This window comes from Rattus norvegicus, chromosome 1 (genome assembly GCF_021556685.1).
Source record: "Rattus norvegicus strain SHRSP/BbbUtx chromosome 1, alternate assembly SHRSP_T2T, whole genome shotgun sequence".
Classification (NCBI taxonomy): domain Eukaryota; kingdom Metazoa; phylum Chordata; class Mammalia; order Rodentia; family Muridae; genus Rattus; species Rattus norvegicus.
The window spans coordinates 259903686-259929254 of record NC_141534.1 but is presented as its reverse complement, the minus strand read 5'-3'; the positions used below and the strand labels follow the sequence as shown (position 1 = coordinate 259929254).

The 25569-nt window shown below is 46.7% G+C and overlaps 1 protein-coding gene and 1 long non-coding RNA gene across 12 annotated transcripts in view; one reads left to right on the top strand and one right to left on the bottom strand.

Annotated features, from left to right (window-relative positions):
* Positions 1–25569, bottom strand: part of LOC147997145 (uncharacterized) — a 61223-nt gene that overhangs the window by 23794 nt on the left and 11860 nt on the right. Inside the window, exons 3-7 of one of the 10 annotated variants that reach the window (XR_015653503.1) lie at positions 15844–16007; positions 15070–15304; positions 5274–5320; positions 5025–5182; positions 2315–4733 (exon numbers count right to left, since the gene is read on the bottom strand). The exons of 2 other annotated variants lie outside the window; for them this stretch is intronic. This is a non-coding gene — a long non-coding RNA (uncharacterized LOC147997145). Of the gene's footprint in view, positions 1–2292; positions 4734–5024; positions 5183–5273; positions 5321–15069; positions 15305–15843; positions 16235–25569 lie in introns of those variants that run through there. 7 more of the 10 variants (XR_015653505.1, XR_015653507.1, XR_015653504.1 and 4 more) reach the window with 7 other exon arrangements.
* The window catches only part of Col17a1 (collagen type XVII alpha 1 chain), a 46084-nt gene continuing 34110 nt past the window's right edge, over positions 13596–25569 (top strand). For both annotated transcript variants that reach the window (NM_001415841.1, NM_001415840.1), the window contains 6 exon segments: positions 13596–13805; positions 19758–19820; positions 22248–22292; positions 23164–23268; positions 24543–24674; positions 25519–25566. In NM_001415841.1, coding sequence (NP_001402770.1) covers positions 19769–19820; positions 22248–22292; positions 23164–23268; positions 24543–24674; positions 25519–25566 — 382 coding nt within the window. In that variant the 5' untranslated portion in view covers positions 13596–13805; positions 19758–19768.

Sequence of the window (25569 nt, the reverse complement as noted above, 5' to 3'; positions counted from 1 at the left end):
GTAGGCCATGTAGCCTATCTTATGAGAACTTATGAAATTATTTTCTGCTTTAGAAACACTTCCCAGTTTTTATGTTGAAATCCCTTTGACCTTGATTAGTCAGACCTTGGAGTTGGAAATAACCTCCCACAGGACACCTCTCCAACTCCATGTCTTTGAGCATCAAAACAGACTCAGGCCTTCCACCAGCCACTCCTTTGTGTCCTTTTATCCCAAAACGGTCCCACCGGCTGACAAAGAGCCAGCCTCCCCCCTCCCCGACCTACACAAATGAAAACTGCATTTCCCTGATGACTAAGGATGTTGAGCATTTCTTTAGGTGCTTCTTGGCCATTCAATCTTCCTTGGCTGAGAATTCTTTGTTTAGCTCTGTACCCCATTTTTAATAGGGTTATTTGGCTCTCTGGTGTCTAACTTCTTGAGTTCTTTGTATATTTTGGTTATTAGCCCTCTATTAGATGTAGGATTGGTAAAGATCTTTTCCCAATCTATTGGTTGCCGTTTTGTCCTAATGACAGTGTCCTTTGCCTTACAGAAGCTTTGCAGTTTTATGAGGTCCCATTTGTCGATTTTTTTTTTTTGGTTCTTTTTTTCGGAGCTGGGGATCGAACCCAGGGCCTTGCGCTTCCTAGGCAAGCGCTCTACCACTGAGCTAAATCCCCAACCCCCCATTTGTCGATTCTTGATCTTAGAGAATAAGCCATTGGTGTTTTGTTCAGGAAAATTTCCCCCTGTGCCCATGTGATCGAGACTCTTCCCCACTTTTTCTTCTATTAGTTTGAGTGTATCTGGTTTGATGTGGAGGTCCTTGATCCACTTGGACTTAAGCTTTGTACAGGGTGATAAGCATGGATTGACCTGCATTCTTCTACATGTTGACCTCCAGTTGAACCAGCACCATTTGCTGAAAATGCTATCTTTTTTCCATTTGATGGTTTTGGCTCCTTTGTCAAAAATCAAGTGCCCATAGGTGTGTGGGTTCATTTCTGGGTCTTCAATTCTGTTCCACTGATCTACCTGCCTGTCTCTGTACCAATACCATACAGTTTTTATCGCTATTGCTCTGTAATACTGCTTGAGGTCAGGGATGGTGATTCCCCCAGAAGTTCTTTTACTGTTGAGTACAGACCACATGAACTTCAAGAAGAAGGACGACCAAAGTGTGTATGCTTTACTCCTTCTTAAAAGGAGGAACAAAAATATTTAGAGGAGGGGATATGGAGGCAAAATTTGGAGCAGAAACTGAAGAATGGCCATTCAGAGCCTGCCCCACATGTGGCCCATATATATATATACATATATATACACACACAACACACACACACACACACACATATATATATATATATATATATATATATATATATATATATATATATATATATATACACACACAGCTACCAAAACTAGATAAGATTGATGAAGCTAAGAAGTGCATGCTGACAGGAACAGGATATAGATGTCTCCTGAGAGACACAGCCAGATCATGTCAAATACAGAGGTGAATGCTAGCAGCAACCCATTGACCTGAGAACAGGAGCCCTATTGGAGGAATTAGAAAAAGGATTGAAAGAGCTGAAGGGGCTGGCAACCCCATAAGAACAACAATGCCAACCAACCAAAGTTTCTCGGGACGAAACCACTACCCAAAGACTATACATGGACTGACCCTGGGCTCCAACTGCATAGGTAGCAGAGGATGGCCTTGTTGGGCACCAAAGAAAGGAGAAGCCCTTGGTCCTGCCAAGGTTGGAGTCCCAGTGTAAGGGAATGTCAGGGGGGTGGGAAGGGGGGAGTGGATGGGGAGGGGAACACCCTTATAGAAGAAGGGGAAGGGAAAGGGATATGGGGCTTATGGACAGGAAACCTGGAAAGGGAATAACATTTGAAATGTAAATAAAAAAATCCAATAAAAATAATATTTATAAAAATAAAGTGGAAGATTAAGATCCAAAAAATAAAAATAAAAATAAATTAAAAAAACAAATGAAAACTGGAAATTCAAAGAGCATATTGGAGCATTTTTACTCCCTTGAAGGAAAAGTCTTCTCGATGTCCTTTTTCTGTTTCTGTGACAAAAGCATTGCTTTATATCTGCAGTGTCACTGAACAAAGCAAACAGCCTTGAGTGCTGGTGCGAAGGCTTCTCTGCAGGATGTCAGTGTGGCTGCCATCAACCGGGATGCCTCTTCCCAGCAGTGCCCAGGCTCACCCTGGTTTCCAGTTAAAATTGTTTCCTTGCCTCCAGAATCACCCATTTAAATTTCATAATTTACATTGTGACAATATATTACTAATCAGTTTGTTTTATTTTGCTTTGCTTTGTTTGAGACAGGGTCTTATGAAGCTTAGGGTGGCCTTGAACTCATTAAACAGCCAAAGGGGACGTTGAACTTCAATTCTCTTTCCTCTTCTTCCCAAATCCTGGAATTACAGGCGTGAGCCACCAGGCCTGCCTTTACTAATAACTACTTGAACCTTATTGAGGATGCACTTACAAATTACATGAGAGTATTATAAATATTTATACTGAAGTTAATACCACTTGCTTTATAATGAGGTTTTTTCCCCCATTGTATCTTTTTTATCTTTGTCTTTGTCACTAAGGCTCTGTTGTATAATTTATGCTCTGGTGTTAGAACATCTCCAGCATTGCAGAACTGTTCATTTCATTCTTCCCTCCATACAAGAATATAAATAATTAATGGTGTCCTGGGTGTTAATAGACTTTGTTCCTAGAAAGAAGAGTTAATCCAGAATTTTCAGGGTACCTGGGAGACACAGACGTGGGAAACACAGCAGCGTTATGTGCACAGCATTCTTACAGACTGAGAATATTCAGTATCACAGGGGACACGGATGAGGCTGCTGCCTCTTCATTGTGTCATCCAAACTGTTATTCTTCATCCATTGTCCTTATTAGCGAAGGGCTTAGAAATAAGCACAACCCATTTCTTAGCTAAGGTGTAGGAAGAGAAGTCTGACATGGGCTTTTGAGGAAGGCTAACGGTTTCTAAGAAGACATAAAGGCATAATGTTACTGTGTATCCTGTAAAGATCATCCTTGTATTATTCAAATGCTGAGTTCTCTGTCCCCACATCTGGGTGCAATCTGGGCATGACATTGTAATGCTTATTCTAAGCATTTCCTGCCTCAGTGTTGTTAAGGCTAAGGAAGGTTATGAGTTCAAGACCAGCCTGGGCTACTGATATCTAATCAAGATTGCCAACTTGATTGGATTGAGAGGGCCTTGGGCATCAGTAAAGTACTTCTCTGGAGGTGTCTACGTAAACATTTCTAGAAGGGCTAACTAGGGGGAAAATATTGAAATGTGAGCTCCATCTCTCTGTGTGAGTCTTTCTGTCTCCTCCCACTCCCTGTTCCTGGCTGCTGTGTACCAGGCAGTAATGACTCTTCCCACCATGCCCTACTGCCATGATATACAGTGTCCTCGAACAAACCCAGAAAACTAACAGACCGAAACCCTCCAAAACATGAGCAGAGATAAACCCATCTTCCTCTAAGTTGCTCCTCAGCTCTATGGCCTACAGCCACAGAAAGTCAGATTAGCACAGAAAATTCATAACAGAAGTAGGTCACCCCTGCGACAACCTAAAGGGCAGCTTAGAAGGAATTTGCTGGAGGAATTCTGGATTTTTGGAAATGTTGCCTAAGGGGAACCTAGACTGCTAAGTAAGTGGCCTAACAGTCAATTCTAGGAAGAACTCAAAAGATCACAATGCCCATGGAAATTTACACCGTGCTCCTGAGGCTTCAGATGGCAATGCAGACTCCATTAGGACTAGAGTTGTTTGTGTTACATTAAGGAAAGGACTTGTCTACATTTTATCTGTGCTCTGACACTTTGTGGGAGGTTGAGTTTAAAGGTGCTGGACTAATTAAACTGGTGGAAGGAATTTGGAGGCATCTCGGCATTCTCGGCTGTGGCGTGGGTATTTATTTACCCGAGTTCACAGTAAGAATTGTTGACACTAACGAGGGCAATGGTTTGGAGGGGGAGATGTGTGAAGTCGAGGCCAAGGAGAGTGTGGCTGTCAAAGAGATTAGGTTCATTAAATAGAAGCCATGATCTCTCCACTGGATCAACAGCAAAGATGCTGTCAGAGCATCTCAGAAGAAGGCTGGACCCCGACCTATCACAGGCTCAAAGCCATGAAGTTTTGATTCACTGGAAAGAATTTGCTTTGAGAAGAAGTTTCAGGGCCACTTGTTTTCCAGGCTTCTCCGTCTAAGTACTGGGAAGCTGCTGCAGTCCTGGACCCAAAGGGCCTGGCTACTCCTCAAGGTAGTAGCAAACCCTGGCACCAATCAACTCCATTCTGGATTTGTAGGCAAAACACAACGTTCCAAGGTCACAACGTTACAAGGTCATGGAGGCTTCCACTTAGATTTCGAAGGAAAGTGTAGCGAGTAGTTTAAAAAAACAACAACCGACCCGCCAATGGCCAATGGCGGTCTCTCCGCCCCAGCCCCACCCAGCGGTTAGCGGTTAGCGACTGCTGACTGCTGAACCAAGCCAGGTTTTGGTTTTGCATTGGATACTTTTCTTGCTGGTCTCCTGTTCTTTGAAATGGAAATGTTTACTCTGTGCCATTGTATGCTGTACTGGTCTTTGTATTTCTTTTTGAGGTTTACAGGAACTCAAGGTAAATGTTTGCTTTGTGTCTCAGAGGAGAGTCTGCTCGACCCTGGAGTTAAGCCAGTGAGGGATCTGAGAGATAGAATGAATTTTGCATTAGAAGATGAGAAGATTTTAGGTCCAGGGTGAAATGTTACAATTTAAGGGGGCGTAATTAGGTATTAAATTTACAAGGGCTAAACTTAGATGGTTAATTTTGATCGTTGACTGAGAGGCTTAGGAGATCAATAAACGTATCTCTGGATGGGGGCCATTTCCAAAGAGGATTGACCGTGGTGAGAAGCCCCGCCCTGAATCTGAATGGCATTATCCCATTGACCAGGGGCCCAGATGAGCTCAAAGGAAGGAAAGGAAAGAGTTCACCAGTGAAGACTCTGTGTGCTTCTGGGCTGCCATGATTTCAACTTTGTCCTACTATCCCCCTCCGCCATCGTGAGGTATGGTCTCCCGGCAAACCAGACATACAAGAGTAGCTGCTATGCTTGAAGTCAAGATGACAGCTTCTCACTTAATTCTGCATTCTGTCACAGAAACAGAAAGTTTAGCCCAAGTATCCAGCAAGGCCTGATCTGAGGAAAATGATGAAAGGAGACAAAGAATGCTGATTCATACATGGAAGTCCTCAGAATGGTTCTTTGAAGCCGAAAATGATAACACTTCTGTAAGAAAACATATCAGAAAAAAAAATCTCATGAACTTTGTTAATTTCTTATATATCATGACAATGGTAGAATTCATTGTAGGAAAAAAATCTAGTCCATGTTTTCAGAAAACCCCGTTAGGAGAACAGCAAGCATAGACAAGGAAAACTAGATATTTGATGAGGAATGTATATGCAGAATGTATAAAGAAGTATAAAATTTCAACAACACTAGAGCAAGCCAGTTTCTAAATAGACAAAATCTCTTGCTGAGTGGTGGTGGCACACACCTTTAATCTCTGAGTTGAGGCCAACTTGGCCTGGGAGTGAGTTCCAGGACAGCCAGGGCCACACAGAGAGACCCTGTCTCAAAAAACAAACAAACAAACAAAACAAAAACCCTTACAAAGACTCACCAGGGAACATATGTGAACAGCAAACAATCTTATGGAAAGATGGTCCGCATCTACTCAACTACAGAACTATAAACTAAAACAATAACAAAACGCCACTCCACAATCACTGGAATGGCTAAAATCAACCAGATAATACCAAGAGCTGACAAGGATGCGGGACACTAGAATTCTCTTACATTGCTCCTGGGAGAAGAAAGAGTGCTGTGGGGGTGCAGGGAAAGCGTTCGGTTTGCCCTCGGAAGGTTTGCTGGAACAACACAATAAATCAACGGGAGAAAAGATACGCAGATGTCCTAGCTTGCAGAGGAGTGAGTCACCGCAGTGTGATTACACATGAAGCCAGTCAGAGCCCCATGTGTAATAATCTCATCACAGGGGAAAGGACGTGTGGGCATATAGATGATTCAGAAAGGTGGTAAATCATTATCGGGGAGCAAATGGGCCCCTTGGGATGTGAATGAGCCCGGGGAATAGGCACTGTCCTGTGACATAGTCCCCAAAGGTCAGGTTGCACTTCATGGCCTCTTTTTCTGTAAGTGGAACCTTAAGACGGAAACAGAAAGCTAGCAAGTCCTTTTGGTTCAATCTGGAGGGCATGATACATGACGAAGTACCATTTCCCCACCAAAGCTGCCCTAATAGGAGATGGGGGAGGGCAATGGGGGGGGTCAAGGACCTTGATTCTAAGATTATATTTTTTTCTAGTTCAGCATGTAAAAACATCAAAGTACCACAATTTGAGGTATCGTTTACTGAACCCCAGTAGTACAGCACAAAATTCTGTTATGTCTTATGAAGCTAAATATGTATTTACCTGGCCCACCATTACACTTCAAGGTACGTATCCCAAGACAACTGATACAATCCAACGTCCATCGCTTTAAGAACGTGAATTAAAAACGTATGCCAAGCAGTGGGAGATCACTCCGTGCAAAGTCAGCCCACAACATGGACAGACCTCGGATACTGACAGGAAAGATGATACACTGCTTCGCCCATGTAAATGACAGTCGGGAAAAGGCAAAGTCAGAGAGAGACTAGAACCAGATCCTTGGCTGTCAGGGGCTGGAGACAGGACTAAAGTGGAACAGAAGTGAAGTTGAGGTTGTAAGGGAATTCTGTGCATCTTAAATGCCACGGTGGTTAGTTACTCCGGACGAGCATTTGCTAAAATCCCTAGGGCCTAAGCTTGTATAGCTCAGTGGTAGAGCAGGTAAAGGCCGGGCCCAGTCCCCAGCAACAAAACCAAGCACATAAGCAAACTCCCCAAACATCACGAAGGGTGGATTTTCCTGAATGTCAACAGCTGAGTAGCACCTCACCACGGCCCGCTAAAGCACCGGGGTCCTCAAAGTCGGAGACCACTGGTGTGATTAGTTCGGGAACTTTTAGATGAGTGTTATTAACCATTAGCATGTGGAGTTGACGGGTGTGTCTGGCACTGAGACCTGATGCTCAGCCTGAGTGAATGCGCTGGAGACATACCCGTGGGGAATATACTGGCAACCACAGGATAGATAATAGGGTGCGGCCTTTGTGTTAATGAAGAGAGTCTTTGTGTGAACATGTCTGTGAAGGGCAGGCCCAGCTCTTGAATCATGGCCTGCAGCACAAAGGAGTGATCACCACCTGACTCAGGCTTTTCAGCTTTTTGGCCTAAAAGCATAAAAATCTGGAAATTAATCCAGCTGTCAAGTAGCTTCCTGCCGTTTTGTCGAACTGTTTTTATTTCTTGTTCCCCAATAGGGATCAAGCGGAACACACATTTCAAACAACTCAGTAAGATAACTCCGTTCTGAGGGCACATCTTCCCCTGTTTTGAGCTTGAGGCTCTGACAGGCTCCTGGGACATTGCTAAGCAAACAACATGGGGAGGAGTTGTCTGCCCTAGAGGTTTAACTCCACCAGGGTGGGCAGAGGCACGCTGCCGAGCTCTAGGCCACCAAGGACTCCCCATCGTGGCAGACACAAATGTTTTTCCTTCTCCCTCTAACAATGAGAGAAATCTTTCATCAGGTTAGAAAAGGTGTCTTCAAGATCTGTTTTGTGCTTCTGTATCAGAATACCAGAAACTGGATACTTTGTAAAGAAAAGGATTGATCTCTGTGGAAGTCCAAGATTGGGGGAGCAGACCTGGTGAGAGCCTTCTCCTTACATGACAGAGCGCATCGCATGGGCAAGAGAAAAAGAGAAAGGCTGAGCTCACTCCTGGTGGAACTGTTAACTAAAGGTGGCCCCGATCTGTTCATGAGGGCGGGTCCCCTGTGACCGCAAGGTCTCTGAAGGGTCCCACCTCTCAATACTGCTCTGAGATTAAGTTTCTAACACATGGCCTTAGTGGGACAGGCTCTGGCCATAGCAAAAGCAGGCAATTGCTAAGGTGAACACATCATGTATTTCTCTGGAGTAGATTGAGCTCTTTTGTTCCAAGAACATGATCGTTAAATAATTAGAAATAAATGTCAGGGTGTTTACAGGGTATGTGTCAGAAATAGCATATGGTGGTTTCTGACCACTTAGATGTGTCCCCTATAGGTGACATGTTCTAGTATGTGTCCCCTATAGGTGACATGTTCTAGTATGTGTTCCCTACAGGTGACATGTTCTAGTGTTGTTCTATTGCTTGGCTCCTAAGTTCTTCAAGCAGAAATGAGCCACTTTTAATTCTCCCATTTTCAACGTGATGGGGCATGAACAAAAGAAGGACTGGAAACAAAGGTAATAATCTCGTTATTGTTTTCATACCCCCTGGAAGGGAAGCTCTAACACAGCTAGGCTTGAGGAAGGTAACTTGGCAGAGAAGGGAAATTGTTGTGGTCGGCGGTCTCAGTCAGTCGGCTTGGAAAAATCCCAGCATCCTCCCAGCGTCGGGTGTCTCTTGCAGCCCAGAGGCCATCACTAAGTGCTATTGTCTGTCCAGCCTCACTGTTATTGCCTCCCACACTGAGCTCCTTTGTAAGTGTGTGTGTGTGTGTGTGTGTGTGTGTGTGTGTGTGTGTGTCGCGTGCGCGCGCGACACACACACACACACACACACACACACACACACACACACACACGAACGCACTCACGAACACAATCACAGACAACTTCTGGAAGTTAGTTTTGTCCTCCCTCCCATCAGGTGACTCCCAGAGATGAGATTCAGTGCATCAGACACTTTGACCTGCTGAACGGCAGCTCTAGCCTTTCACTCTGTTTAAAACCGAGCCTCTCTCTGAACCTCCACCTCAGTTATTCAGCTAGACTAGTTTGCCAGCCAACTCCAGGGATCCTCCTGGTTCAGCCTTCTTAGCGTTAGGATTACAGGCGTGAGCCATAGACTCAGGATTACAGAATCAGGATTACAAGCAGGAGCCTGTGCCCCGCTGTTTATCTGGATTCCCATTGGACCCTCAGGTTTGAGTGGCAGGTGTGTTGTCAAGTGAGTGCTCTCCCAGGCCCCTCCTTTTATCTTTCACCATTTCCCTGAAGCCTCGATAGGATACTTTGTCCCACTGTGCTGTGCCTCGCTCTGTGCTATCAGTGGCATTCATTCCTCAGCAGAGAGCTGGCCGCTCCATTTCCTCCTTCAGAAATCCCCCTCACCTTTGGAACGATCAGACTGCCACATCCAAGCCTACTAGCCTACCCCTTTAATCTCCGTGCCCACACTATGCTGAACCACCTTTCCCTAAGCCCTACTCTTTTCCTCTGTACCCCATACTTGAGGTTCTTTTTCAACCTTAGCTTCTAACACCCACCCAGTGATATCCCAACCTACGGGACTATCCAAAGTTCTGGACATTTATAGTCTCCCCTGTGCCGTATGCGTAATGAGTAGATTTGTACAACCGAAGTCCACCTCAGCTGGTGCACGCATGCTATAACGACTTGCTTCTGGTGCAGGATCAGCAGGCGGAGGCTCTCCTCTGTTGGCCAGCAAATATGTGTGAGGTTAGGGTGGATACATGAATTAATAGATCTGAGGTTGGAATCTGAAGAAAGGAAACCAGGTCATTTGTTGTTATAATAAAGGAAGCTAGGAGCACAGCTGGGGACAGACAATTCAGGACTTGTCATTGACCTCAAGCCACATGGAAAGGGAGACTGTTCTTGGTGACCGTCTCACATCCTTCTGGTAGCCAAGCTTCTCCACAAACTGTAGCATATGTCCTGATAATTCTTTATAGATGATACATTCTCTTCCCCAGAAACCATGGTCGTTAGGGAAGTCCAGGGAGGCGGATTGTCATCTAGTCCTAGTAGCAACAATTGCAAAACAGAAGTAATTTTTGTATTATTTTTAATTAGTGAATTAGTTCTTTTTAAATCAGTGGATTTGCTATTCAAAAAAAGAGTTGAATCATCAGATATAATATTGGAGTGGTTTCCCAAAATATATACAAAAAAAATCTAAAACTATTTTATCCCCCCCCCCGCTCCCTCTTGGTGTCTTTTACTTTTCTAACCCCCACCTCCACCCCAGACAAGGATTCTCTGTGTAGCCCTGACTGTCTTGGAACTCTGTAGACCAGGCTGGCCTCGAACTCAGATATTCGCCTCCTCTGCCTCTCCAGTGCTGGGGTATATGCCCTTTACTTATGATTTTCTCTTAGAAGCAGTGTGCAAATGAGTCCCCGGGATTTAAGGTCTTTGTCTGAAAGCACTATAGACATCACTGCTGACATGCTTTTATGGGAGGAAACAGAGGAGGTGGCATCTGCAGGACAGAGTCATCAAGAACAAACAAGTAAAGGAAAGTGTGTGCGTTCATGAAGATTTGAGAGGTGCTTAGCAAAAGCCCTCAACCCAGGCCACCAAACCTGGGGTTCTCTGTCATATTTCAGAAATGTGCCCATCACAGACTGCAGAATCTACCTGTTCTGGTCCTGCTCAGCCCGGAAGGAGTCTGGTCACATGCTGCCTACCTGCACCACATGTGAGCAGGCGTCCTTTCTCCTCGGCCTATTTTAAAGTCATCAGATGATTTCAGAAATAGGACTGTTTTTCCGGATGCCTTTTAAGGAACTTGGATTTGACTCCCAGCCCATCAAAAATTAATCAGCGTGAGGCTATGGGAATCGGTGGTTAAGAGCTCTTACTGCTGCTGTAGAGGACCCGGGGTTGGATCCCAGCACCCACAAAATGTCTCATGGCCATCAACAACTCCAGTTCTAAGGGGATCCAAGCCCATTTTCTGGCCTCAAAGGGTATGTCATGCATGTGGCACACCTAATGTACGCAAAACACACGTGTGCATAGAATGGAAATAAACCCATCTTTTTAAAAAGTCAACAGGTGGCTCACTCACGTGGCTCTGGTTGCAGTCAGGAGAGACAGACCCCTTTCCCTCCGATGTCTTATTTACTTCTGCTTCCTCATTTCAACAGGAATCCCTTCATTTTCTGGTTATTCTAAAGCATTTCTAGTACCAAGAGTTTCACAGAACACAGCCTCTTTCTCCTCATGCACCAAGGTAAGTCTCATACACAGTTTTGTCAAGAGCTGTAAACTATGAAGCCGGGAGACGTAGAGAGTGAGTACTGAATTTTCTTTTCCTTCTCCCCCAAAAGTGCCCAGTGTAGGATCTGTAAGCATCACAGACACACACACACACACACACACACACACACAGAGAGATATGTAGGAACGTGTGTCCTCATATATACACATAAGCTTATTCCCTGCCCAAAGAGTTCAATGGCCCGATTTTCCACGGGATGTGGAGAATATCAGTAATACTATAGGATCCAGAAAGTGGGAAACCCGGACGTGTTTATGCAATGGTTGCTTGGCATGTTTAATACAGTAGCCATGGTTAGACAGTTGTCTTAATGAACAGGTTTCTATCTACTCTTAGTATCCATAACTCACACCAGTGTCATAGTGCTGCTGACTGGGGAAAAAACACTATTTTGCAGAAGTTCAGTTTTTATTCTTTGCGATCAGTCTGATCTGGTTGGTAATGCCTATTTTCCTCCTTTTCGAAACTCTGGGTGTGCCAGGCACAATGCTGCCCACTTTAATCCCAGCACTTGGAAGACAGAGACAGGTAGATCTGTAGGAGTTTCAGGCCAGCCTGGTCTACGAAGCACGTTTCAGACAAACCAAGTCTACATTATGAGAACTTATCGCAAAATAAGTATCAATAGACTTAAATGTAACAACGTGTAAGGGTTCAGAGGTCAAGTGGAACAGAGGTTCAGCCATCTATGAGATATAAAGCAACCTTTGGTCAGATTTCCCAGCTCAGGACTTCTCCTTTCTCTTCTATGACAATGAGGAGACCAGTGAGCTGCTCTGTGAACGGACATGCTCGCTGCCAAGCATGAGAGCTGCAATTCAAACCCTGGAACCACGGGAAAGGAGAACTGACTGCCCAAAGTTGGCTCTGACCTCCACACGTGAACCTTGGTGTGTGCACATCCCCAGAGAGAGAGGGAGGAGGAGGGGGAGGGAGAGGGAGAATAAATAAATGTAGTAATTGCTACAGGGATTGTATAAGAGAATGTGTGTAAAATAATTGGCGTATAATAGGCCCCATGAGAAATTAGATTAGGGCCCCCGGTGTTCTTCCCCAAGGATCCACAGTCCAATCTCCTGGAAAGTGCCTGTAAAGACTAGAAGTTTAAGAACACTTTTCAGGTACCAAAGCCCTTCGTGACCCCTGAATCCTTGTGTGAAGAGAGAACCTCGCCGTCCGGTCCTCGCCTGCCACCCCGCCCTTCTCTCTGTACACAGTCTGTATAGAGTCTGTACACAATCTGACTTCATCCCTGCTCCTCCAACCGTTATGACTGTCCCACCTCAGAGCCTTCTGGCAGTCTTGTTCTCTGTCCAGGCTCTACAATACTCTAGACCTTCCGCTCACCTCTGTCACCTCCGTCACAGAGCAATGTAAATGACACTTACTTAGCCCTGCTCAAGATTTTGTATACTTTCATGGTTCCTCGCTCACAGTCCCCAGAACTGCTTTTTCTCAAAGAAAAAGCCCCATTCCTAAGTTTGTCACCGTACATATTGTTTTCTTGACAACCAAATTGTGACACAGACCCCCATCCAGGTCATGTGCAAAGTCTTAGCCCCCAACATCTCTTGAATGTATCTGTATTGGGATAAAAAGCCTTTAAATAAGTGATTGATTTTAAAACGGGGACATTAGGAAGGAGACCTGATCCAATCTGACTGATAGCCTTCCAAGAAGAAATGAGGGGCTGTGCGATCACTTGGTTTGGAGGACAAGATGGTCTCTACCCTTTCTCGAGCATCCTTCTCCAACATGGGTGACTGAATGCCCGTTGCTGACAATCTTCTTCCTTTTAGGTCACCCTCATAGATCAGGTCACCTCTTCAAAGGAGCAACAGTCACTCCACCAGCTACTCAACCTCTCGGGATTTACCTATGCATCGGTTCGCTGTTTGACCCTCGTGCGTGGGGTCTGGCTTGGCCAGGTTGGAAGAGAGAGGTCAAAGGCACAGATAGGAGAACCAGATCTTGAACACACATTCTCCATGGTTCTTTCCAGAGCTCAGAGCTCAGGTATCTTGGCCACAGGTCCCTGTGAGCAGAGATGTTACTGGACACACGGGTGCTGGGATTCAGGAACCCTATGTTGCCAAGGGAGGGGATTTCTAGGAATCGCTAGGGTATGGTTATTTTTCAGCTGTGAGGGTAGGGAGGAGTTGTGAAGGGTATTTCCCGTGGGCCAGCCCTTCATTCCCCTTTTCCCTCGGGTCTATAAATGGTTAACCTACTTGAGCTGGCAGGGGAAATTTTCTGCCCGTCTATAAAGTTTGGTTCCCGAAGGCAGATTTTTTTTTTTAAATCCAGCAAGTGTCAGATAATTGGAAGGGTGGAGTGAGGCTGCAAACCACGGCGCACCTTTGTCAGGACTTGTTTTTGAAGCAAAGCGCTGAAGGAAACAGGAGGGAGAGAAGAAGCGAACATTTTTGAAAGATCACTCAGCTTTAACACACCTTGACTAGGTCTGGATAAAAAAAAAAAATAGTGCCACGGCAAACTTCTAGAAGAAAAGCATCTGAGGAAGAAAGAGAGAGAAGGTGTCTGCTTGAAGCTTTTTCCAGTTCCTCCAGACTCCAAGCCAGGTGAGTTGCAGGAACACTGAGCGCTCTCTCTCTCTCTCTCTCTCTCTCTCTCTCTCTCTCTCTCTCTCTCTCTCTCCTTTCCCTCTGAGATTTTGGGTTGAGGCTTGCTTTCGATTGTAAAATGTTTACTGGGGAAAAAAAGATGAAGTTCGTGCCTGGCATTCTGTCTGGTATTCTGTCTGAACCCGTTTATTGATCATACATGCATGTGTGCACGCTGCTTAGATTTGGTTGCTTTTTAAGGAATACCAAGAAAGATCCATGTGAGGAGGCAAAGAGAAGGTCAGTGGAGAGCCAGTGGGCTCTCCCGCAAGGACTTTCCTCCGCTCTTGTCAGTGTTGTAAAATGGCTCGTAGTAAACTGCTCCCGCCTGCTGGCAGTCTCACCCTCTCTCTCTTCCACTAGACAGTGGAATGGCTCAGCAGGGGAGCTGGAGTGCAGGTGAGTGGTGGCCTCCCAGGCACAGCCGTGGCTGTCCAGGCCTCTGCTGTGGAAGGGTCACATTAAGCACGGGGGATTAATAGACATGGCTCTTCACCCTGTTATACCTCCCCTAATTTAAGAAAAAGTGAAATCTTCGAATGGTATAACTTTCTAGAGTCAAACTGGAAGGGAGAGAGGAGAGAGAGAGAGAGAGAGAGAGAGAGAGAGAGAGAGAGAGAGAGAGAGAAGTGTTTCAATGCTTCCACTCCTTGATGGCCAATTTGGTCTTTCTCTTTCACCCCCCCCCAAAAAATGAGTTTAGACTTATCAGTTTAGGTCTAACTGGACCACAGTTGAACTAACTGGCACGTTATCCCTTCACTTTTGGAGCAAAGCAAGCCTTTGCCGTCTCACTTCTCCCTAGAAGCAGTTACTCCACAGTCTAAAGTTTGACGCTGTTCCAGGTGCTTTCTGGAAAACTAGGCCTGTTCCTTCCCCCCTCTGTGTTCTTGGAGCTGAGGCACGGATCTGAGTGGAAACTAACCCAATACTTGTCCATCTGCTCCTGGATGCCCTCAGACAATTAGGGGTTCTACCTCGCTCTTAGACCTTGCAAAATACCACGCAAATCAGACCAGCGTGTACTGGGGTCAGAGTCAGTGAAAAGCCCACTTTAAATCTGCAGGGAAGCTCCTTTGATGGGGTGGGGGTATGATCAGGTTGCCAAACACAGATTGTAACCAATGGGAAGAGGTCTGTTAGCAGCGCTTGGCTTATTTGCCACCACCAATGGCAGCCACAGTGGCCAAAGAGCTGACATAATTACAAGTCAACGTCTTACCTGTGGTCATGAAACTCTAAGGTGACCAAATGTAGCAGGCAGCAAGCTTGTCTCTGGATGTTGAGATTAAACCCACGATGTGAGCACCAGGACTCTGATTTCCCTGGTCCTCAACCTGCTTGGCTCCTGGGTGCTGTCAGGTCAATGACCAAGGCATGAGTTTTTCATTCTCCAGCAATTTCAGTGTTACTTTATTTCAAAATTTACAGTTTATAGAGATTGGGGTAACAAAAAGCTAAAAAAAAAAAAAAGAAATACTTGTGATTCTTTAGCAGAATATAGGAGCCTTTATTCCTAAGACTAAAAGCTAGAAATTAAAAAATGTATCTTCATTATTCTCCCTGTCTCAAGAACAGGTGTTTGTGTGTCCTTAGAAGATAAGGTCAAGGCCGTGGGTTGCTGGCACTGACCGTGCTTGGTCCTTATCTGTATGTCTCAGACCATAGCCCTGTCAGAGCTGTGGCAAGTGGATCTGACACCATTCGAAAAGAAACGTAAAGGAAAAACTACTAGTCGAAGTAGAAAACTGTCTCCAAATTTTGTCTTCAGACATAAGAAAGTCGAATGGGGGTCAGTTGGATACTTAAAAAAAAGAACATTAGCCGTGAAGTAAGTATGAAGCAGTTGTTAAGAACACAGGGTAGGCATGTTCTTACTCATGGGAAGCTAAGAAAGGTTGACTTCATACGAGGATTGAGAAGGGTGCGCGCTAGAGGCTGAGAAATGTAGGGGAATGGGAAAGACAGAGGCTGCCTGACAGCTGACAAAACACACCTCGGGGAACTGGTTCTCCTGTTCCACAGCACAGGGCGCGGTGGAGTTGGGCGCGGTGGAGTTGGGTGCATGGAGTTGGGCGCCGTAGAGTCGCCGATGATTTGTTAAGTATTTCATAAACGACTGGAAGAAAGGTTTGTAGGTACCAAGACTCTGAGAAGGGTCTAAGGAATGGAAACATTTACCATGACGAGACCATTGCATGTACCTGCACCTAATCATAACACGCACATTGCCTATGTCACTTGAAAATACCCCTGAGAGCCAGGTGTGGCCGCACGTGTCTTTGATCCCAGCGCTCAGGAGGTAGAAGCAGGCGGATCTCTATGAGTTCAAAGCCAGCATGGACGGCACAGCAAGCTCCAGCCAGCCAGGGCTACAAAATGAAACCCTGTCATAAGTAAATAAAAACAAACGAAGGTCAGGAAAACATTAGAGATGGAAATTGGTATAACTTTGGAATTAAGAACTTAAACGACCCACTCCTTCTTGTCAGGGATGAAGCAGCCCCAAAATTCTAGGAAGTTAAGAATTGTGTTGGTTGACAAAGCTTCCATTAAGTGGTACTTTGGGAATTCCAGAGAATGGACAAGGCTGCCAGGAACGGCAGGCTCGGGCACGAACCCGGCTGAACTCTCTTCTCCCTACAAGTTCTTGGAATGATTCAGACAGAATTCCTGTGAGGAAAAACCTCTGTCCTGGGGAACAAACCTACCCCAGGGTCCTGTCTGCAGCTGTCATCCTCCATGAAATCATTAACTCATAGCAAGTCTCTTCTTTGACTTAAAATAATCCTGCCATCTCCAACAGTCAGGCAGGACCCAGAAATGCACAGCTATAGCATAGCCAACGTTAGAAAGACAGAATGCTAAGAGGAATGTGCCCACTGGGGCAGGTTCTACCCACAGTGCACTTTCTCCTGAGGAACTCGGGCTAAGAAATGACTCAAAATCATGAAACCTAGGAAGCCACAAAGCACCTATTGCTTTGTGCCTTGTGGAAGCTGGGGAAACCCTGGCTTTTCGCTAAAGAAACTATAGAAACAGAATATTTGTCATTACAATTTGGGGAGTAGACGAAGGACCTAGGCATGCCAGTTATTGTCCTGGATACAGAAAATCCAGCAGAATCAGGCAGGGTTAGCTCTGGGAGACTGGACTTCTCCAAGCTCACACCCACCTGCCCTCATAGCTACCAGGAGAGTCAGCCAATCCCATCAGTATCATGGAAATATCAAAAAACGACACATGTATAGTTAAAAGACTCCAACACTAAAACAAACAGTTATCTCAGAGTAAATTTCCTATTGATTAAGTACCATCCAAGACAGCCAATGATCTCGCTAACCAGCACCCAAGTGTGCTGAACTGGTGTATCTCCTCAGTTGCCTCCTAGTTCGTGGCTCGTGGTTAGTTTGAAGCAGCGGTCCTGACACTATTAATTCTTAAACTAAGGATCTCAAAGAGGACACCCATCCTCACACAGACTGGCATGCGCCGTTCTATAGTCTACCACCGCCAGTCTTCCGGCGTGGTCACCAGCCAGCTCTTGCCTTTAATGAGGCTAGACTCCCTTATTAAGCTGTTTTATGGAGCTGTTCCTCTTAGCTCCGGGAAGCATACCTGTGAAGGCATCTCGGATTCAGCTAACATTTTTTTTTACATGATGGTGCATTCTTTGTCTGGAGCGAGGTTTAAGAGACACCAATGAACAGGGAGGTGGCACACTCAGCCAGGCCCTAAAGCTAACTCTTGCCAGTCTCAGCTTATTCCAAGTCTGCTCCCCAAGCTGCTTTCATTTTGTCACAGTCTCAGCAAGGAAGTCACCTCAGGCTACACTATGACTTGTATAGATGACTCTGAGACACTTTTGCCTTTGTGGGTCCCTTCCTTCATTACAAACAAAACAAAAAACCTCCCAAGAAAATATAATCCAGAACAGACTGTATTTATTTCCATTCTGAGCTTAAAAGAAATTAAAATAACTTTATGGCTCCTCCTCAATGTACAAACACATGTGCACACGTGCGTGCACATATGCACACACACACACACACACAGCACAAACAAATAAACAAACAAAAAACCATGTTGTGGGACTGGAAAGACAGCTCATCAGTTAAGGGCACTGGCTGCTCTCCCAGAAGGGCCCAGGTTTGATTCCCAGCACCCACATGGCATCTCACAACCGTCACTCCCATCTCAGAGGATCCTCTTCTGGCTTCCACAGGCACCAGGCATGCACGCAGGGCACAGATACACAGGCAGACAAAATATCCATACACAAAATTTTAAGAAACAACAAAAACCATGTTGTAGGGCCCACTCACCGCTGTGCCAGAGCAGTAAGGGGACTGGAAGCCATAAAGCAAGTGAAGAGTGCAGGAGAGAGCTCAGGAAGGGGCAGAAATGGCTCCAGTTCTACAATGCGGACAGCAATGCACTAAAGAGCTGGGGAAGAGACCGGGAGCAGAAGGGGAGGACCACAGGGAAAAGTGGTGAGGGAGTCCTCCCACAAGCTGACACTGAGCACTCAGGCAAGAAGAGCTCAGTGGGGATCCTTCCTGTCCGTTCCTCTGTGTGGGCCTTCAGCCCATAGTCCACCACCACCACCCTTTGTCTTCCCCACCTGTTCCACCTGTGCGTAGGAACACAGCAGCCCAGAGCCTTTTCCTTCCACAGTAGGGCAAGAGTACAGCTGTTGGTTTGCATTGTCCTGCTTGTGTCTGCTTGTCAATCTCTGGGACTAGTCTGTTATGAGGAGCACATTTCAGACTTTGCAAACCAGAATGATCTAGGCAAGTGTACGTGTGCACTGTTCTCACACTCAAACCCTAGCGCAGTGTGGAAGTCATATATTCACAGAGGTCCACCTAGAACACGGGATGCTTAAGTGTGTGTGCATGCATGCATGTGCGTGTGTGTGCATGCGTGCATGTGCCTGTATGCGTGTGTGTGCCTGTGTGCGTGCATGCGTGTGTATGTGTGTGTGTGCTCCTGTGTGTGTGAGTGCATGTGCCTGTGTGCTCCTGTGTGTGTGTGTGCCTGTGTGTGCCTGTGTGAGCATGTGTGTGTGTGCCTGTGTGAGCATGTGTGTGTGAGCATGTGTGTGTGTGCCTGTGTGAGCATGTGTGTGTGTGTGTGCCTGTGTGTGCCTGTGTGAGCATGTGTGTGTGCCTGTGTGAGCATGTGTGTGTGTGTGTGTGTGTGTGTGTGTGTGTGTGTGCATGTAGAAACCTAAAGCTGACAACAGGTGTCTTCCTCCACAACTCCCCACCATATTTATTAAGACCAGGTCCCTTGCTGAACCAGGAGCTTGTCAATTCTAGCTAATCTAGTGAGCCATCTTGTCCTGGGGAGCTCCTGTCCTCTGCCCATGCTTCTCGAGTGCTGGAATTACAAGCAGCCACCATACCTGTCTGGGTTTTTTGAGGGTCCTGGGTGATCCATGTTTGTCTCACAAGGATTTAATCCACAGAGCCATCTCCAGGACTGGAACAGAGAACAGTGCAAGGCACACGAACATGCACTCGTCAAAACCCCCAGTGCCTCACAGCACACCCTCCAGTCGTTCATCACCCTGGGAGACCATGGATGTTACAGTTAGACAAAGGGTGGGGTACCTGGGCTGTGGAAGCCTTTGGAGGCTCAGCAGAAGGCAAGCTGTCTCACTAGATTCTAAAAGGGGTAGACCGTAGAAGGGAATCATTGGGCTTTGTCTGTTACAATCAATGGCCAGAGTGGAGGCTGATGTCTGTACAAGTCATGCACAATAGTTAGCCGTTGAAAGCTAGGAAACAGGTTTTTTATTAGCTTGACTCTGTGTGCGTGCGTGTGTGCATGTATGTGTGCATGTATGCATGTATGTCAGGTGTGGACTAGACTTGCTAAAAGCAGTGGCTTCTGTTCCTGCAGGTGGCTATGGGATGGATGTGACCAAGAAAAGCATGCGAGATGGCACTGAAGTCACTGAGAGAAGTAAGTGGCCGGACTTCTTTTACTCAGAACCATTTCAGCTCATCTGAAAACAGTGTCCCTCTAAGTCCCCCACCACCGCTGTGTCTCTGCGCAGCGTCACAGACGCCACACCCTTTCCCAGGAGCGCTCCACTCAGTCTTTACTTTCATACATTTGATTATAATCAAATGAGTTCTGTGTCTTGTTCCGGGATGAAAATTGCCATTTCTGGGCCCAGGGGTGTGGCTCGATGGAGGACCACCTGCCTAGCACACACCTGCCTCAGATCAGGGCGCTCTCCTCAGTACCACAGAAAATGAAAGAGAAATAAAAACAGGAGAGGAGGAAGGGGTTGCGGGAGGAAGGAAGTAGAGATGAGAGGAGAAAGAGAAAAGGATATTTTTTTCCTGAGTAGGGTTACAAAGAGCAGAGTTTTAATGCATGCCTAATCTTCTGTGGTTTAGTGACTGCCCAATTCTCTGGTTTATTTAGCTCTTTCTCTACCTAGGCATATAGGACAACAGAAATCTAAAAGTATAATATCCTATGCCTTTTAATATGGGGCTGACACAAGTCTGGTCTCACCATCCAAATGTACACTGAAACCGGAAAACAGACACTTACTGTGTGGAACTGTCCAGATGATAAATTGAGGGGTATTTAAACTGTCTCTCAAGCAACTCTAAATTAGGAAACTTTTTTCACTTATTGTGTGACTTCCATTTATGTCCAACCACAACAAAAACAACAACAACAGCAGCAAATTCTAGCTCCAAAGACTTGGAAAATAAGTTATTTTTATGTGTCAAAAAATCCCAGAGGCCTATACAATGAGAGGTTACTGGGAGCTCAAAGGCCATTACTCAAATGAAGCCGCCGTCTTCCTGTGAGTGAAGAACTATCCCCCTCTATGTCTTCACTGCCGTTTCCACTGCGTTCAAAATCCCGCGTTTCCAGAAGGAAGGGAGAACTGACTGGGAGCATGTCATGTGGAGGACAGAGACAGATGGACGGTGTGACTGGAGCAGGCGCCAACCGCTGGCTTCACGCAGCACACAGTGGCCTGAACCATCTCCTTCCGGCCCTCCTCCCACACTGCTGGCTAAATGTGAGATCCAGGCCCCGAGCGGTAGAAGGAAAGAACTGACTCTTACAAATAGTTCTCTGATTTGCCCATGGGTGCTGTGACACATTCGTGCCCACACACACAGTGACCACAGCCAGATGAGGCCCCAACTATGAGAGAGTACTGATGGTCCTGGTATGGCTTTGGGAATCCACCCCAACCTCATGTTACTTCGGGGGAATGGGGTCCTGCCTCTGAAGGGATTCCCTCGGATCCCCTAAGCTGTTAGCACCTCTGCCTGACACCAGAGGAACTCCAGCAACATAAGGAGACACTCCTGAAAGTCAGCCCCTGGGATACAGGCCTGGCTAATTTCACTGACCTCAAAAGTGATCTACTCAGGCTGCCCTTCCTGTCCACACTGGTGAATGCCCTTGAGGGTTGCAGAAATGAACCATGGCAGCCTAGAGACACCCTCCACTTCATCAGGACGTCCAGAGTGAGACCAGCCAGGTCTTGGCTCCAGCTGGCCTACCAATCTTTGGGAAGGAACAGAGCCGAGATAGTCTTTGGGGATATGAGAAAAGGGAAGCTGGCCCTCTTTCAAACTCAAAGCTAGTCCTGGACTGACGGGATCAGTGGGAGGCCTTGATGCCAAGACAACTCATTCTTCCAGTCGGTGGATGACGTCCTTTGGCACCAAAAGGAAATGTTATATTCTGCGTTCATGGAGCCTCATTGTTGTTGCTGTTCATATTTTCAGATTCCTTGTCATAAGACACAGCTACCCAAAACCTTAATTGAGCCGAATTCTTTCAACCTGTGGCAGACTGCAGGTCCTGCCAAAACCCAGCAGTGCCAATGTCCCACATTTCAAATGTTATCCCCTTTCCCCGTCCATAGACCCCCTATCCCATCCTCTCTCTCCCTGCTTCTATGAGGGTGTTCCTCCACCCACCCACCCACCCCTTCCTGCCTCCCTACCCTGACATTCCCCTGCACTGGGGTGTCCAGCCTTGGCAGGTCCAAGGGCCTCTCCTCCCATTGGTGCCCAAGAAGGCCATCCTCTGCTACCTATGCAGCTGGAGCCATGGGTCTGTCCATGTGTCCTCTTTGGTTGGTGGTTTAGTCCCTGGGAGCTCTGGTTGGTTGGTATTGTTGTTCTTATGGGGTTGCAAATCCCTTACTCCTCCATTGGGGACCCTGTTCTCAGTCCAGTGGTTGGCTGCAAGCATCTGCCTCTGTATTTGTCATGCTCTGGCAGAGCCTCCCTGGATCCAGCCCATATACAGCCACCAAACCCAGACAATGTTGCTGATGCCAAGAAGTGCATGCTGACAGGAGCCTGCTACAGTGTCTCCTCTTTCCTTTGTCTTTTACAGTTGTCACGGAAACAGTAACCACAAGACTCACATCCTTACCACCAAGTAAGTGGCTCGGAGCTAGCGGGTCCCGTGTGAATCTGTGTGTAATCTGTGGCCTTGGTCATGAGAGTTTACTTTCCCGCTGAGAAAATCTAAACCCTCTGGAATATGCTCTTTTGCAATACTGATGTTAACAGACAAGGGCTACCAGCTCGCGCTGCGTGGTTCACGGTTGGAGACGCGGTAGCAACTGTTTGCCAGTGTAGTTTAAGGTCAATCCCATCACTCTCTGTAACATATTCACAGCCACGCCCCATTCTTCTCTGCTCTCCCTGGCCCCTAAGAACTACGTCTGCTGTCTGTCTTTATGGATTTGCTATTCGGCACAGTAAAATACTGGAAATCCTAAGCCTCCGTGAGCACTCCACTTTGGCTCAGCACTTCCTAAGTATTGGTGGATTCTAACAGCAGAGATTTAGGCCCGACACTACCCCTGGGCCCTGATGGAACCTGGAAGAGGGAGGACCCACCCATCTGTGGCCAGAGCAGGGTAGTAGAAGCCAAGAGGAGCCCAGAGCCACTTCTTGTCCTTCCAGCTCTTCTAGTGGCTGCTGTGTCTAGGTCCCTGTTGCGCACTTGCAAGAGGCAAGAACAGACTTCCTCTGAGATAAAGGAGCTTGGCATCTCTCTGCTGCCTAGGCTAATTTTCCTACCGAATAACTTTCTGGGCTGAAACCAGAAAGTTCCCATTCCCACGGAGCAGGACATTCCCTCCAGACATCTGTACTGAAAGTAAATAGGGGGAAAGAAAGGTCAGCTTGGAATTTGGAGGGTGGTAAAAGAGAGAGCCCAGCCAGCAGGATGCTGGTGAGAAGGAGGGAAGGCTCCTTCCTGTGACCGGGCTCCACCTTGAAGCTGTCACGTGCTCTTGCAGAAGGGAGCACCAGCAATGGATACACTAAGACAGGCTCTCTGGGTGGAGGAAGCCGACTAGAGAAACAAAGTTTGACCCATGGAAGCAGCGGCTACATCAACTCAAGTAGGTGCCTGCGTGTCTGAGGGGCAGGGTGGTAGACAGAGGTGAGGAACGGTGAAAACCCACCCACCATCTGCAGTCAGCTTGTGAGCAGGACCTTTACCCTGTCTGCCACGACTCGTTCCACACAAATGAGTTACCCAAAGGACAAGGGAAGGTGAGACTCACACTCAAATCACCAGCATTAGACACCTACATGAAAATGGGTGAATGTCCAGGACAGGTAACACCCAGGACACAGAGTCCCTCTACTTAAGCCACAGCTTTTAGGAAAGGCTGTGCATGGTTAAGGTTTGCAATCAGATTACCAGCAATACACGAAGGGTGAAGGCTGAGTTGCTCTGCAGAAAGACTCCAGTGACATGTCGTCCTGTGCTAGTGACATGTCGTCCTGTGCTACTACTGCTTTCTGCTGGGTGAGCACCCAATGTGAGCCTATTGTTCCCGAGAGGCAATCCTTCATGTGAAAGCAAAAGAAAACAGAAGTGTGACAAAAACATGCACACACATGCACACACACACACACACACATACACATACACACACACATACACACACATACACACACATACACATACACACACATACATACACACATACACACATACATACACATACATACATACACACATACATACACACATACATACACACATAGACACACACATACACACACATACACATACACACACATACATACACACATACACACACATACATACACACATACACACACATACATACACACATACATACACACATACACACACACATACACACACATACACACACACACATAGACACACATACACACACACATACACACACATACACACACACACACACACACACACACACACACACACACACACTCCAGCAGCAGCAGCAGTTCTGGAAGTCACTAAGATATGGGAGAGAAAATAAGAAGGCAAATGGAACATTCAGAAGGGCCCGTCCAACGGGTTAACATCCAATCCCTCTGAGCAGGGGTCAGTGGTCCAGCATCAGGTCAACTCTAGGGTATCCTTACCACTTCCATGCACCCTGTGTGTGTGAAGACATCCTACCTCTCAGTGTCTGCCCCAAAAGTCTGTAACAGCCATCCTGCCTTCTATTCCTTTCACAGTGTCCCTCCCCTGGAGTCCCCTACCCCTCTCCCAGGGCCCTCCCTTAGCATCCAGGGGGTCATTTGGCTAACACCACTGTGTTTCCATGTCGTGGTACCATCTGGTGAGGCGGTGCCACGAGGGAGGCTATGCCCTCTTTCCCACTTGCAGGCGGAAGCCTCCGAGGCAACGCTTCCACCTCCAGTTACAGGAGAGCTCACTCACCTGCCTCGACCCTGCCCAACTCTCCCGGCTCCACCTTTGAAAGGAAAACTCACATGAGCCGCCATGGAACTTACGAAGGTATCTGACCTCTTCCCAGTGTAACATCATTCGCCCTGTGCACGTTGGCTTCTTGGCTTCTCGTGTGTCTGCACCCCTCCCCATCTTGCATCCACACTATTGAAAGATTCATTCATTCATTCATTCATCCATTCATTCATTTTTTTATCTACCTATTCACTTCTCAACTGACATGTCATCAATAGAAGAACACAGAAAGAGCAGTAAGGCTGAGTGGACGGAGGTTTCTGTTTTCCACTAAGGAAACCAAAGACGACTATGGAGGTGGTGCTACTTAAGCCTGGGCCTCCTAGTCACAGTCACAAAGGACAGGACAGTTCAGGATGGGGAAGCCTTGGCATACAGGACAGCCCAGAGCTAAAACGGGACTGGGAGGCCCAGATTCTGTGCTAGGTTTAGACTTTAGTCTCCACTTAAGAAGATACAGAGCATTTTGAACCAAGCAGTGGATCATATTTGAGCCCCAGAAAGCTTGTCACTGTGGATAGGTGACAAATTAAAAGGAAATCTTCAATAGTGGAGAAAACTCTGGACTGGGACTCGGTGGAGAAGGAGGGGTGGGAGGGGTAAGAGGCAGAGATGACAGGCTTTGCCATTGATGAAATAGGAGGAAAATCTGGAAATAGCCTAGGCTTTCAAATGCGTATTGGGTTCATGATGGTGCCCACAGTTGAAACAGGAAACTCTGGGAGGAAGGCCCTGCTTGGGTGAATTCTGCTAAGGGAATTCTCCTGAAACACTTCCAGTTATGGGGGGTCACACTGCTATAGCTGGCACCCCTGCGCACTAGGAGCCTTATGGAGGTAAGTAGCCATTTGTACTAAGTGGTCCATCTCCTCTCCAGGGAGCTCCAGTGGCAACTCCTCACCTGAGTATCCACGGAAGGAACTCGGTA